Source organism: Oryzias latipes, chromosome 10, assembly GCF_053564925.1.
Source record: "Oryzias latipes strain Hd-rR chromosome 10, Olatipes_Hd-rR_3.1".
Taxonomy (NCBI): Eukaryota; Metazoa; Chordata; class Actinopteri; order Beloniformes; family Adrianichthyidae; genus Oryzias; species Oryzias latipes.
The window spans coordinates 26,238,036-26,253,887 of NC_136246.1; the positions used below are offsets into that span (position 1 = coordinate 26,238,036).

Sequence of the window (15,852 nt, forward strand, 5' to 3'; positions counted from 1 at the left end):
GAACCGCCCCTTCCAGGAAGAGCCTGCATGGAGCTAGCAGTGATCGGCAAAACGCTTTCCTTTAGTGTGCACAATATTCACATCCATTTTTGCAAAAGTTCAGATGTCTGTTTTCATGAGTGAAACACAGACACGCCGCTGAGGCCGGCTCTAGGTTGACGTCAAGAAAATGGGCGGCGCCCACAAGGAGAGAAAGGCGGGGCCTCAGAGATCAAGGCGTCATACTTCCGGGTTGGAACATTAACTGGGAGAAAAAAAAAGTATGTTTCATTAAAAAAATTATTCTTTAGTGTGCCCCGGGTAACATATTATCATATGTATGTAAATAGTTTACTCTGAAAGGCTTAAGAATAGCATGACATAGGCCCTTTAAGGGTTTTTTTGACCCAAAACACAGTTTTTTTGTCCCTTTTGTCTGATACCCAAGACATGTAACTGTGGGGGGTCGACTCTTGTAAGTAAGTCTGCATCATGTCAAATAAGTTTCTAAATAAGCACCAGATGCACAGATAAAAAAAATCATCAGCTCCTGCACTCCAACACAAACAAGCTCAAGATGTGAATACATAAATATATACACTGTTGTGCTAACAAACCCCCTTAAATAGCTTACATTGTGTTTATGTTTGTTGCTGACAGAAGTGCTGTGTGTTTATTTGATGATGGGGGACCCTGAGAAGATAACCAGCTCAAGCAAGAATTCTCCCAAAGTCCTCCGAGGAAATTCCAGCTCACGAGGTTGAAAGGTTAGATGTCAGAGTCCTGCCCCCATGCTTCCTTTCTGCTTGTTGTTGGATAAAAACAGTTTTTTTGTTTTTAAAGTTTGCACTGTAGCCAACATGCCAGAAAGAAAAAAAAAGTCTCCCTATCAGTGGTGAGAACATTTCTGTAGCTGTTGTTTGTGTGGGATGCTGTAAGCAAGGGGCCACATATGTGGAAAAGACCCATGAGAGAAGTGAGATGAAGCTAAAGTTAGCTTCACATCTTGCAGAGGCTGGGGGCTCCTCGGCATCTCACAGCTTACATCTACACCACGTCTGGCTCTCCTGACGTGTCGTGAGGGGAACAGCTTTCAGGGCCTCCAGCATGCCCACCCCATCCAACCTCTATTTGGAACTGAAACACACTGTTCCATGTGGTTTCAGCATTTTTTTTTTACTCTAAACATTTAAAAAAACTACTAAATGCTATGTGTTAGTGCTCACACTAACACATAAATGCTTCCCCCCTTCAGCTGTGATATCGCATCCAGTCTGGATCCCATATGCGTGCGATTCTCTGTATTCTTACATGAACATGGTGGCAAAGCCATGCCGTTTTTATTTGTCTCTATTCGCTTAGTGAAGGAAGGAAGTGTACAGACCCGGACCCAGAGGTTAGGACATTGGGCAGGCTCATGCTGAGATTATGAGGTCCATGGTTCCTCTGAGGAGCAGTGAACATGCCATAAAGATGTGAACCGATAGCCTTTTTCCAGCATCATGCTGGCAGTGAGTGTGGAGGCAAAAGCAGAAACACATGGCGCCAAAATTCCTCCAAAAACAGATGTGGCTCTCTGGGTTTTTGTAGTCTGTCAATATACAGTATCTTTAACTGGTGTTTCTGTTTTTACTGCAAGCATTTCTATAAACAAAAAACAATACAAGGGTTTTTAGTCAAAAGTCTTATGGCACATGTGTCAAACTCAAGGCCCGCGGGCGAAATGTGGCCCGCCATGTCATTTTATGTGGCCCGCGAATAGGGCTGTGACGATGACCTCATCACCGCATCACGCACTTTTCTTTTTTAAAAGTTCGGCATATGATGCGTGATTGGAACTATGATAAACACATTAAATGCATTCGTCTTTGCTGATAATTTATTTTTTCTGCTAGTCCTGTGTTCAGACTTTTTCTTTCTTTCAGACTGTTCTCTCCTTCTCTCCCACCGCGGCTGTCACTGTCTCTCGTCAGCGCGCTCTCACTGTCTGCCACTGCTGCACGTGGCACGCGGCTCCCTTACACACAGGAAGAAGCACACATCCTCATTCTACAACAGAAGTTTCCGTCTCGCGATGAAATACGACAAATTTACTGCGTTCTAATTATTAATTTCCATTGTATTCATTTCCAATACAAGCTGCGTGCGTTCTTAAGTGCACGACACAGCCGCCCACTGGAGGATTTTGTGTTGGGAGGGCGGGGGTATTACTGTTCTCAATAACTCTGTAACACCAAACATGAACGCGCGCTGTTAGATTTAGATAAATAAAGGCGGAGCCTCCTGCCCCGGAAAGGTGACAAAGTGTCTGCAGTCTGTTTATTACTGGGCAAAAATAATATTCTGAGAAGATGTCTCTACCAGAAATCATGCAGCTAGAGAGCGGTCCGCTGCAGAGGAATGCACACGCACTAGTTAGATAGGTAGTAGTTGGTTGTTGCTGTTATTTGTTAATAAAGAATACTACCATGTAATTGTTTTTATATCTGATGCGGCCGCCGGGGGATTTTGTGTATTTTTTTTGGGGGGGGGGGGGGGGGGGGGGGGTAGGCTGCGGTTAACCGTGACACTGCGCCCCCACCTGGTGGTTCATCACCGCGGTGATCAAAAATCCGACACCGTCTCAGCACTACCCGCGAGAGCATAAAAGTTTTTAATTTCTTAAAATAAAAATTGGTGTGTATTTATTCATATCTAGGGGAACTATGAAACCTTAATTGTCACTTCTATATATATATATATATATATATATATATTATATATATATATATATGTGTGTGTGTGTATATATAGATATGTATATATGTGTATATATATAAATATGTGTATGTTTATATATGTATATGTTGTTTCCCTTTTGGCTTTATATAAAGATGTATATTTATATATATATATTTCTATGTATATATAGATATGTATATATACATGTACACATATTTACGTATATTCATGTACATATATATATATATATATATATATATATATATACACATATATGCATAATTACGCATATATATACTTACACATTTATATCTATATATATATATATATATAAACATATAGACATAGATACATATCTATACATATCTATGTACATATATGTATACATATAATACACATGAAACACATACATGTACATATATAAATATATACACATATATGCATATCTATATATGTATGTATGTATATATATATATATATATATATATATATATATATATATATATATATATATATATATATATATATATGTGTACATGTATATTTTATGTCTGTATATATATATGTGTACATGTATATAAATATATATGTATATATACATATCTGTAAAAAAAAAAAATATATTATATATATATATATATATATATATATATATATATATATATATATATATATATATATATATATATATATAAAAGCAAAATTTAATTTTTAAATATTTTTTGTCACCTCATTATTTTTCATTTGAGGTTATAGGAAATGGTACTGAAATTAGTTAGATTTACTCCGTAGCAGAAAATTACAAATGTAAAGTCAACTAAAATACAGATATATTTGTAGCTTCTTAGATTACTGTGGAAGATAATTACATCCATAACAAAAAGCAGCAGCACTAATCCATCTCTCTGACTTTATGAGCACTTTTGCAGAATTTTCTGTTGATCTTAAATTCGTTACTTAGTGACGTACTTCCAAAAAAAGCCTAAAAACACATACTATCAGTGACACAAACTGACAGTTAAACAATCAGTGATTTCTGACGTGTGCAGGTGTTTATTTTTAACATTTCCTTCCTGTTAGAACACAGACGCTTTGCTGCTGCTGCTGCAATGCAAAAACATGTGGATGCTTCCTGCAGAAATGCAGATGGACAGATAACAGAGAAGTATAGGAGTCCTAGTGTTCAGCAGCCAGACGGGGGTTGGCTCCTCAGCTGCGCGTGCTGTACAGGTCTTCATCTTCAGGGCTGGACTGGCCGAAGTCCATGAGAGCCGGGTCTGGCTTGAAACCAGAGCCCTCTGGAGGGAAGCATGAGAAACAACACAACGTGTCACTTACATGCCCAGAAAGATCAGCTGTACACAGTGGAGTATCTCCAGAGTTTTCTTAAATGACCAAACCGTCGAATGAGTGCTAAATAAAAAACCCCATCAAGCCACAGAGGCCTTTAAATGTTTTGTCATCCATACATGAGTCGTCCTCTTCCATTCACTACAGTTGGTGTGTGTTTTTTTAAGCCCACAGGCTCAGGGGAAATGTCTCCCAACGATTACCTGACAATCTTTTCATCATTTGCTAATTACACCCACTGTATATGAGCAAGCATTAGAACTCTGTAAGCTATAATGTATTTAATTTTGCTGCAGAGCCTCACATAAGCTGCACTTAATGGATATAAATGTGCTGTTGCTTGACCGAGTGCAGTTAGAGTGCAGCAATCGTTCCGTGGATGTATTTTAGATGTTCTCCACTGTGGAAGCCATCTTTGCTCACCAAGCAGACGTTGTGTGACCAGGAGCAGCTGAATGTTGTGCTGGTTCCGTTTTTGCAGGCAGATTCTTAAAGTCCCACTTTGATTATCTTTAGATCCATTTTAAAAGCGTTCCCAGTGATCTTTTAATTAGGATTATGTTGGTGGGACTGGTGGTGCAGAGTAACCCCGCCCCGCTTCTCCTCCCCGTTGCTGAGAGTTCAGAGCAGGAAGCTTGTGGCCCGACCAGTGAATGTGCTAGACCACGAATACGCTCTTTTAAAGTGTATTTTCACTCACTGTGATTTGTATAAAAGACTCAATTTCCCTCCTAATTTTCTTAATATATACACTGTATCACCAAGTATTCGCTCACCCATCCAAATGATCAGAAGTAGGTGTCCTAATCATTTGACCTGGCCACAGGTACCGTATATAAAATCAACTGTTTACGTGGTAGATCACGTAAACTGATGGAGAGGGGTCAGCAGATGATGAAGCGCGTAGTGCAAAGAGGTCGCCGACTTTCTGCTCAGTCAATTGCTACAGAGCTCCAAACTTCATGTAACATTCAGATTAGAGCAAGTACAGAACGCAGAGAGCTTCATGGAATGGGTTTCCATGGCCGAGCAGCTGCATCCAAGCCACACATCACCAAATGTAAAGCGTTGGATATTATGGTGTAAAGCATGCCGCCACTGGACTTTAGAGCAGTGGAGACGCCTTCTCTATCTAGAGTGTTCGATCACGCTTTTCCATCTAGCAATCTGATGGACAAGTCTAGGTTTGGAGGTTGCCAGGAGAACAGTACATTTCAGACCGAAATGTGCAAGTGAGAAATTTGGTGGAGGAGGAATTATGGTGTGGGGTTGTTTTCCAGGACTTGGGCTTGGCCCCTTAGTTCCAGTGAAAGGAACTCTGAATGCTTCAAGATACCAAAATATTTTGGACAATTCCATGCTCCCAACCTTGTGGGAACAGTTTGGAGTGGGCCCCTCCTCTTTCAACACGACTGTGCACCAGTGCACAATACAAGGTCCATAAAGACTTGGGGGACAGAGTCTGGTGTGGATGAACTTGTCTGGCCTGCACAGAGTCCTGACCTGAACCAGATACAACACCTTTTTGACCATAAAACTCCTATGAACACTCTTCTCAACCATGTGAACTGCCTTTCCAGAAGCGGAAACTGTATTAGCTGCAAAAGGTGGACTGACATCAAATTGAACTCTATGGGTTAGGAATGGGATGGCTCTTCAGTTCACATGTGAGTCAAGGCAGGTGAGCCAATACTTTTGGTAATATAGTGTTTTATCTATCATTAGAACAACAACAAAAACAACTTTTTCATCAGAGTGGGTCTCGTTAAGAAGAGCTGTGCTCTCTGGAACTACTATGTTTGCAAAAAGATCCTTCAAGCCCTGTGAGTTCTAAGGTGACCTCTGTGGATTTGTCCGACACCCCTCATATTTGCTCCACTATGGAAGCTCAAACTTCTTCTTGTACTCCTAAACTATTTCTCAATCTATTTTCTTTGTTGGAGGGTGCATTACCCGACTGAAAGACGCAGCAGACATCAGGAAATAGTCAAATTCTGGTCTCCTACAAGGCTTTTCTTCCAGCTACCTCTACCCTTCCAGCTGCTGGTCACCTGGCTCAGGTGTGTCCAGTCAGCAACACTTACATCCCTGTTCTGTTTGAGGCCTGTTTAAAGAGCTGCTCTCCAGTCCCTTTATTTTTCCACATTCTGACACAATAAAGAGGTTTGAGGTTCCTTTTTGTTAGTTTGGGAGAACATGTGACATAAAAAACAAAACAGAAAGGAAGTTGTTGTGGTACCTTTGCTGCTTTCTGTGGCCGGCTGTTGAGTGGATGACTGCTGCGGCTCTGACTCGATTACAGGCTCGGTTGAATCACCAGCAGGATCTGTGGAGGACGGATGAATGCAATCAAAGGCGGATGAAAACAAACCAACAGACTAAGACACTAATCTTTGGTTTTTGCGGGTTCCTAGGAAGTTTTGCAAATGTTGTTGATAAAAGTCAAAGGTCTCTGTTTGTTTTTTTCTAATCAACTTGAAGAACAGAAACTATCCGATACCTGATGGCGCATCCGAAGTTTCTGGATCTGACGTTCCTGACGGAGGAGGTCTGGACTCAACATCTGCAGAGATTTCCGAGGAAGACTCAACTGGAACCTCCTCCGTTGCCTCAGTTTGTGTGTAAGCTGTAGACTCAGCCGAATCATCGTCAAAAGCTTGTTTTTCATTCAGCTCCTCCTCGCTTCTCGCAGGAGATGCCGATTCATCAGACGGAGGAGAGATGAGCGTCTCTCCAGGCAAAGAATCCCCAAACGAGCCTGCACAGGGAGGAAGACCTCCATGGTCAGCAGAAATCTTTGTGTAATTATGAGTAACAGAGACGGGGAGGCAAGAATCAACGTCTGAAAGGAAAATACCTGAGCTGGGCTCTGTTGGGGGCTGATGGGTAGATATTTCTGTAAGCGTTCCTGATGAATCCTCCTCTGTTGTGACGGCAACGACGGGCTCATAAGAGGCAGGAGCAGACATATCTGACTCTGTGATGACAGGGCTCTGGAGTGAAGCATCCTGGGCCGACTCCGGGTTTGGTTCTGTAGCTGCCTAAATATTTAGATTAAAAATAAATACTTTTTAGTGCAGTAAAGACCTCTTTGAAGTTAAACTCAATGTCACCCCAGTACTAGACTTCTCAGAGAGCCTCATAAAGACTGTTAATGATGGGCACATTAAGCTCAAACACGCACTTAAAGAGTTTTTTTTACATAAATGTTTAAAAATAGCAACACAATGGACCGATTCCAGCAACCTACAAAGACAGGAAACAGCGTATGAATAGACCAAAGGGATTTTCTTTCGGAAAAAACCCATTCAGTATAAAGGGAAGTGCCATTATTTGGGCTAAAAGGTTTGTTTTAATCCCACTCTAAAACCCTTTCTTTCATTTGGACTCATTTAATTCACTTGTTTACTTATTCAACCTGTGGCTGCGAAGCCAGGATCTCTGTGGAAACGGGCTTCTTGGAGGCGAGCAGCGAAGATGCGACGGCGCCGCTCCACCGCCCCGCGGCATACACCTTTTTTCCCGTCACCTTGGGAGCACATAAGAAGGCTGCTCTTAATCTGGATGATGAGACGCTTTGGTGGAAAAACAAAAAGCTCACTCAGACTCCAGAATGGTTACCTTAAGCGCAGCCACGGCCTGAGCGGGGTAGCACACAGACGCTGCTGCACTCATCAAGCCCAGAGGAACAGCTAACCTCTTAAAACGCGAGCCTGGAAAACAGTTTTAACGCAGAAAACATCCATGGATACGTTTGTAAATGCTGTTAGAACTGCTTCTGACCAAGTATTAAGTTGTTTTGGTCTTTTGAGAGACAAAATTCATGGTGGAGGTTCTAAAGTACTAAAAATCTGCCACTACCATCACCTTTTGATCTATTTTTAAATCGTTCCTAGTGGTCTTTTTAATTGTGATCATACCATTTTCAGCCTAAATGTATTATTTCTGTATATTTATTCTTTATTGTTTCTGCAGGGCGGCAGTAGTTTATTAGAAATTCTCCTCTTGTAAGCAGGACTGTTGATGCGGAGATACCCCGCCCCCCTGTCCCCTCTGTGTTGCTGAGTGCGCGGAGCAGGGAGCTTGATTGTATTTTCTACGTCACAGACCTGCTCTTTTTTCAAACTGGATTTTTTTCATCTGCTCCTGATTCACAACAATTTGATTACGGAAATTTGAGTCTAACTTTCTTTGTAGATATCCTCCATCATCAGAAAAAATGTCTCAAGAACATGTCAAGAACAGCAAAAACAGTATCCTTTTCATTGGAGTGGGCCTTTACTCAACTTTCAGCGATGAAGTATGAGCTACCTTACAACAAAAACAGAAAATCAACACAGAAGGAGGTCACTTTCTGATGTGGTGTGCTGCTTCAAAGTTTAAAAAAAGACGAGTGTAACCTCAGAGGCTGTGGTCTCTGAATTCTCAGCAGACAAACTGCAGGTCGCTAAAAAAAACAGCAAGGTTTTGTTGCTCAATAACAAACAAATTGATAACACAGCAACTTTCTAACAATCTTCTGCCTTAATTCCCTAATATAATCTATTATTTAAGAATCTAAGTAAACCAACATTTATTCCAAAAAAAGAAAATATTGGGCATAAACTTTGAAAAAAAAAAAAAAAGTAAAAAGCAGGGATTCAAATATCTCCCTTAAATTTCAAATATATTTTATTGCTTTAAGGAGTTAAATAAAACAACAGAATTCTTGTTTCATGTTTTGAAATGTAACTTTTCTCCAGCCAACAAGACTCAAATTTATCCTCAGATATGAAGGAAAATGAGCGCACAGGAAATATTCAGAAATAGTGGTTGGATGTGCGTCGCACTGTTTAGAGTGGGAGGTTACTGCTTCAAAAAGGGGTTTTGTTCCTGTAATTAGCAAAAGTAGTTTCATTGCATAACCATTTGCATGATGACGCAATCTGCAAGTCGGTTCAGAGCGAAGGGGAAATCGATTGTATCGAGAAAAATAAAATGTGGGAAGAAATGTCGACAGAAACATTGAAGTGACGGTTTACTTTTCCAACTGCTCGTTTTTAAACATTTACAGAGAAACCTCGGCGTCTTTCCTGTTCTGACGAGAATCAAAAAGGTCGTAGGAAAATGAAGAAACGACAAAAAAAAAAAGTTTGGATGTTCCGACTCATTTACAACACCATATGCTTTCAGCCAGATTTGAGGAAATGTTGGAAGAAATCTGTCCTATTAGCTAACTTACATGCTGCACTTTATTTATTTTTAATAATCTTTTTGTAAACTTCCATTTTGATAATGCTTTTTGTGGCGTTTTATCTTCTGTACCATCTTTTATTGCATTATGTTGATTGGACTAAGAGTCCTGAATAAATGAGATCTATCTGTCTCTATCATTTCAAAATGATGAGTCCACACATTTGACAGATTAACCTACAGCAGTGTTTTTCAACCACAGTGAGAGATGGTCAGGTGTGCCGCGGGAAATCCTTCATTTTCACAGATCTAAAAACATTGACCATCACCAGAATATCAGCTCTGTGTTCATCAAAAAAGGCTCAGGTTTCATGCTGAGTAGTTTGTGGGGCTCCTCAGTATAAATACACTGGATGTCTCAACATCTGGCGCATCTGTTTAGACGGTAGCTCCGCCCACACACGGCGGGAGCGCCAAGTTTCTGAACAAACTTTTAGACAAACGTCGAGCAGCGATTTTGATGCGTGCTAAAACAAAAGCAGAGGACGTGACTTGTGAACAGGCAATTGATTTCTTTTTTGTCTAGAATCCATCAACTATTCTGTGAATATAGGCCTTTTTGTTCAAAAACTACAGTTGCTCTTGCACAAACATAAATAAATTTAAAAACTAAATTACCGTTTAGAAAAAATGTCATTTCATTTTGGTTTTGTGAGCTTACATAGAACTGCATTTTAATGGACTGGAGGGACAAGACACTTCCTGGGCAAATTATCAACCAATTTAGTTAAAAATTATTATTAAGAACAGTTACATGTTACTGTAATAGATTACTTGAGTTCCTCTCAACACTATACTTGTTTGTGTGTTATATTTACAAGGGAAAGTATATATTTCATCAGTTTGGCATCACATTTGTCTGAAAATGATACTTCAGAAACTTTTCTTGTCCCAATAAACCACTGAGCCATCAAGTAACTTAACAGATTTTTAGTGTTTATGAGACCTAAAGTGTTTACCTTTCCGAGCCAGGAACATGCCTAGCAGACCAGCCATGGTGATGGTACCAAACCTGGGTAGAAACTCCGGAGGAGGCTCTATCAAGTAGTAGTACACATCTAAGAGAGAAGTTTTAAAAACACAGTTGAAATGCGGACACGTGTGCGGATTTTCCACTCGTTTTATTTTCGCTTAACCCTCATGCTATCCTATGGGGTCCAGATGACCCCACCCTTACATTGACGTGTTCTCCCTACCATGACAAACGTGGATATAGGTGGAGAGGATTTCATGTAATCCATGGACACCAGTGAAGATCACAAATCATTAAAGAAAAAAGGTTCAGCGCACTTGTGGGGTCAGTGGGGTCATCTGTTAAAGTGCCTAGGATAGCACAAGGGTTAAGATGCCACAAATAATAGCAGGTAAATTTAAACAGTAGGGGTCAGGGGTCATGTAGCAGAAAAATCCTTGATCTGATTTAAAAGGGAGCGATTGCCCACGTAGTTGTTTCTAAGTGTCAGTCCGAAGCAATGTGAGGAAATGGTTATGCACAAGTGAAACCTCCAACTCCCTCGTCTTTCGCTCACCTTCTCCTCCATGGTAGATATTAACGCTTCCTTTTTTCACATACACACAGGCATCCTGCAGGGACAAAAAGCACCACACTCAAACCACAACAAAACGCCACAAAGAACGCAGCTTTTTGAGTGGAGTTGACTCATTTATGCTTTGCTTTTCTCCCTCCATTTCAAGAGAAGCAAACTGTCAAATCTTCATGCTGAAATCCCCACAGCTGTGAAACTCACTTCAACAGCTCAGTTTCCTGTCGACGTCGGAGGTGCTCTGCACTCCTGTGACTGCACTTAGCACTTGCAACTAACAGGATTGTAGAAACCGCAGGCGACAGGAGCAAAAGTTGAAGATCAGACTCAGCAGGTGCAAGATAAAAAATAAAAAAAAAACCCGCCTGCATATTTGAGCCTTTCAGAACCTTCTTCCATTTCTACTCAAACTAAAGTGGTTTTCTGTCACGCACAGGATGCGTGTGACGTTTATGAGCGTCTTCTTTATCACTGTGTGCACTTTAAGATAGTAAAACGTGAATACCTTCACAGCCTGGACCAGCGGCACGATGCTCTGTCTGGTTACGCTGACGCCTCTCTCAATCACTCCTGGACTCTCTGGAACAAATGTAGCTTGGGCTGAGTCTGGCAGCGGGGTGTAGATGTTCAGCTGGAGGCAGAAGCCCAATCACAACAAGACGCAACAACTTGGCTAACCGTCTGACAATTCACACGACAAGCAGAAATGACAGGAACAGCGTACCTTTGATCGAGGCACCAGCCCATCCACAGGCTCCTCATTTGTCCTGTACACGCGAATGGAAGCGATTCCCAGTACCGTTGGGACGGCCACCATCGCCACCTAAACAGAGTCAGAGTTCAAACATCTATCTGTCAGATTGCTGAACCCGAAATCACAGCTGAAAGTCTCCTGACTCATGGGGACTTTCAGCTGAGCCGAGGCCACATATCAGGGGCGTCTGTGAAAGGGGGGCACGTGCGGCGCACTCATATCCTCCAATCAAAACCAAGCTCTCTGTACTCTTTTCTGCAGAGTAGTAACCAAGCCTTCATTACAAATTCTTAGCCTGATTTTAGGGTTTTGTTGGTTTTTGTTTTTTTTACCGAACCTGAGACTTTCTGTATTTTATTGAAAAATATGAATTGAAATTTTTTTTTTTTAGTACTTGCTGTGTTCATCGCCATCACAAACTAGTTCTTTTTTCCATCAATCCATCTTCAGATCTGCTGAATCCCTTTTGAGGTCATGGGGTTGCTATAGTCAACCCCATTTATTGTTGGGTGCACCGTGAACAGGTTGCCAGTATGTTGCAAGGCCACACACTCCCAAACACAACCACATGCACCCCTAGTCTTTATTTTTTCTTTGGGATCATTTTTCACACACCTATGGCTCCGCCTCCATCCCAAAACGCTGTCGTCTTCTCCTCTGTTCCCTCATAGATTCTCCGTCTTGCTGCTGCTAACCTTCACTATTTTTTTCCAGAGCAAACATCCACCTCTCTAGATGTTCCTCCAGATCACAACAGATCACAATGTCATCTGCAAACATCACGGTCCACAGAGATTCCTGTCTAACCTCATCTGTCAGTGTGTCCATCACACATCCTAGGTGCAGTCCCACCTCCACCTTGAACTCCTCTGCCATCTTTCCACTGTCTTATAAGTTCATGAGGTTGCTGGAGCCTATCCCATCTACCTAACCACAGCTCATATCTCTGAACCCTGTTCTAGACATTCTCTAGATCTACGAAGACACAATGCAGCACCTTCTGATTTTCTCTGTTCTCCAGAAGCAACTTCATTCTGTTAGAATATCTTGGCATAAAACGTTTCTGTTTTATCACAAATGACCCCTTCTGACCTCAACAGTGAGCAATTTCTTTTCGATCTTTTGGTGTAAAGTTGATGCAAATACATTCTAATCAATAGTAATAAAATCAAAACGACCTTTATTTATAAAACACTTTACAAATAGCTTTTACAGGAACACAAAAACATTATTTATCCTCAGCAAAATGTAGTACACTTTAAGTTTATTTTAAGAAGTACACTTAAGTATAAGTACAGCAAGTACACTATAGACTATGGTGTAGGAAGTACATAAAATAAATACGTCTTCAGACTAAATAAAGCATTCTAAGTTTATAATATATACCAATCTAGACAATGTCACCCAGGTTTTCATGCTGTCCAGACTAAATTATTGCAGCTCTTTGTCTGCTGGCTTATCCAAGGCTTCAATAGCCAGGTTTCAGCTGGTCCAAAATGAAGCCCCCACATTTATTTATGGGGAGTTTGACCACATAACCCCGTTCTGGGTCTCTTTCAGTGAAATTTTTGTTTTCTGTTCAAATTCTGGTCCTTACTTTTAAGTCCCTGGCAGGTAAGGCACCTTCTTTCCTCTCCATTCTGCTTTTAAAATATTCTCCCTGAAGTCCTTTTGCTCTGCTGACCGGTTTGTGTTAATGGTTCCCAGAACCAATGTTTTGGGGCGGGGTGCATTTGCTGTGGTGGCCCCTAAACTATGGAATCAGTTGCCATTGGCAATTACAGAGGTCACGCTCTTAGAGAGTTTAAAAAAAACATTGGTTAAAAAAATTGGTTATAAGCTTGGATGGATCGATAGAGTAAACTTCAAATGTACTGCCTCACTTTTAGTATAGACTAAGTATACGTACGTGTGGTACATTCAAATAGATTACATTTTTAAGTAAAGGATGTTATAACTATTTGCATTTTTTTTAATTCAAAACCAAAGTATCCATTCAAAATCCTGTAAAACAAAGTTGAGAAGATCACATATTCGATCAAGGGGATGCTCAGAAAATTTTATATTTTTGGGAGATAAATTATCAATTTTGGAACTACAGCGATACTTTGAGGTGTAATTTCGTCACTTGTGTGCATATTGTTTTTTGGGGGTGATATCGGCTAAGTATTAACTTATAAGACGTTTTAAATTCGTTAGAAAAGGTGGAACATTAAAGGAACAACTTACTGTCCAGTTAAACTAATACTGAGCTAGTAAACTAAAGGTTTTTCCTCGGCGAAACTGAGCTAACTATCATGCTATTTTAGCGCAGCGTAGAAAGGAACAGCCCGTTCATGTGACTAGAAAAGTTTGTATCTAAACGAAAGCAGCGCAGTCACTGTAAAGACAGAAAGTTAAACCAAAAAGATCAGCTTGGTCGAAATGAAAATATCCAAACATTCACCTTGGCCGCCATGACAGCGCTCCACCTCCCTCTTTCTCTTCTTCTCGACCTTCCAGGTCTCGCGCGGCTTCCACTCGTCGGAAACTTGACACATTACTGCCATCTAGCGGTCAGAGGGGAAACATGCAGCTTTCTCATGTCATTTTACATCCGGGGAAATTAAATGTGTTGAAAGGGTCTACAAATGTGATGGGAAGATGGAATGTTGAAGAACTGATGAGTGAGGAGAGTGATAGAGAGAACACAGTAGAAGAGGTGGCTGTGGTGGAGCAATAGGTAAGGATGAATTAAGGAATGGAAAGGCAATTGGTCCTGATAACATACCTGTGGAGGAGGGGTGTAACGTTTAGTCGACTTAATCAATGAGTCTATGAATATTCCTACAAAGCAACCAGCTCGATCTATCTGAGACAAGTTGTTAATCGAATTGACCTATGCCATTGTCAATCTGTTTCTAAATTAAATAACTTGATTATATTGATATTAGAAAATATAATTTGGATTGAGGCACGGTACGTTTATTTTGCTATAATATAAACCGGCCAAGTGACATCAAAGCGGACAACACACATGTGATGTCAGCAAAAACTGATCAGTCCATCATTACAGTCTTCTAAACTAAAATGCGAATGGATTTGCCCATAATTTTTTGTTTACATTTTTGTTTGTATACATGTCTGATTTAAACTTGATTATCTTGCAAATCATACAAGGAATGTAGAAAACTTCACCTGCACTGTTTAGTACCCAGGTATTTATCTCTGAGTCACACTGGTTGAAGTTTTGGCAAAACATGTCCTGGATCTCATTTAGATCAGTGAATCAGATCGAATCAGACTGTTAAAATGAACAAATATCGACTATAAATCATATCCATAAATTATTATATGAATCCAGTCATTTTCAGGAGGAATCGTTATTCTCCTACTGTCGAGGTAAGAAAGTGTTTGGGGGGGGGCAGCAGTACTGGGCTGTTTAACAATATCTTGGAGAATGAGAAAATGCCTGAGGAAAGCAGGAAGCATGTCCTGGTACCCATTTTTAAGGAACAATAGAAATGTGCTGAGTGGTAGAAAGCAGAGAGAAATGAATCTGGTGAAACACTAATTTATGAAAAAAGAATAGTGAAGGCTATGCAGAGATTAGAAGTCAGCATTTGCAAGAGTATGGCTTCATGACAAAGAGAAGAACAACTGATTCAAACGGGCTTCTGGAGAAGAACAGTGACGGTCAGAAGGTCATTTACTTCTTGGTTTGCCACATGTTAATGCCAGCATTAGGCAGCAGTGTGTGAGTGCATGGCTGAATCAGACTGTGACTGTAAAGCACTTTGGGTGTTAAAAACTCCCTCCAGTCATCTTTTGATCTATTTTATTAGCGTTCCAAGTGGACTTTAAATTAGGATTATGCAGTTGTTCATTAGATAGTTACCTGAGTTATGGGCGGGATCGTTGGCGCTGAGCAACCCTGCCCCCTTTTTTCCCGCCCTGTTGCTGAGACACAGCATTTTTTCATCTGCTCCTGATTCACAACGATTTGAATAAATAAATCCCAAGAAATGCATTTTTAAGCTTAATTTATATGTACTCTGTCTTCGGAAAAATGCCACAAGAACATGTTAAAAACATGCCAACTACTACTTACTCATTCTGTCATGGTGGCCTGATGTTGGTGCTTTTTTTGTAGTGTCATGTTTGTAACACTGTTGAGGATATAATGTGGACCAATTTGTGCTGTTTCTCCTATAAATATGCAGTTGTCCATGTAAGCTGGCCAAGTGATAGACTGATACATAATACCCACAATCAATGGCCTCCTTCCCAACA

The 15,852-nt window shown here is 40.6% G+C and overlaps 1 protein-coding gene across 3 annotated transcripts; it reads right to left on the minus strand.

The window, feature by feature from the left end:
• Positions 1–3,508: 3,508 nt before the first annotated feature.
• apool (apolipoprotein O-like) lies at positions 3,509–14,169 on the minus strand. 3 transcript variants are annotated; one of them, XM_004073436.5, is made up of 11 exons: positions 14,027–14,169; positions 11,551–11,649; positions 11,332–11,457; positions 10,812–10,866; positions 10,242–10,340; positions 7,672–7,763; positions 7,469–7,579; positions 6,908–7,091; positions 6,551–6,808; positions 6,290–6,376; positions 3,509–3,998 (listed from the first exon to the last, which is right to left on the minus strand). In XM_004073436.5, the coding sequence occupies exons 1-11, from the start codon at positions 14,036–14,038 to the stop codon at positions 3,910–3,912; spliced, it is 1,212 nt and encodes a 403-aa protein (XP_004073484.1). In that variant the 5' UTR covers positions 14,039–14,169; the 3' UTR covers positions 3,509–3,909. The 3 variants fall into 3 exon arrangements, with proteins under 3 accessions (XP_004073484.1, XP_011478718.1, XP_078809821.1); XM_011480416.4 differs by having other exon boundaries at positions 6,551–6,826; XM_078953695.1 differs by lacking the exon at positions 14,027–14,169 and adding an exon at positions 12,196–12,366 and having other exon boundaries at positions 6,551–6,826.
• Positions 14,170–15,852: the final 1,683 nt, after the last annotated feature.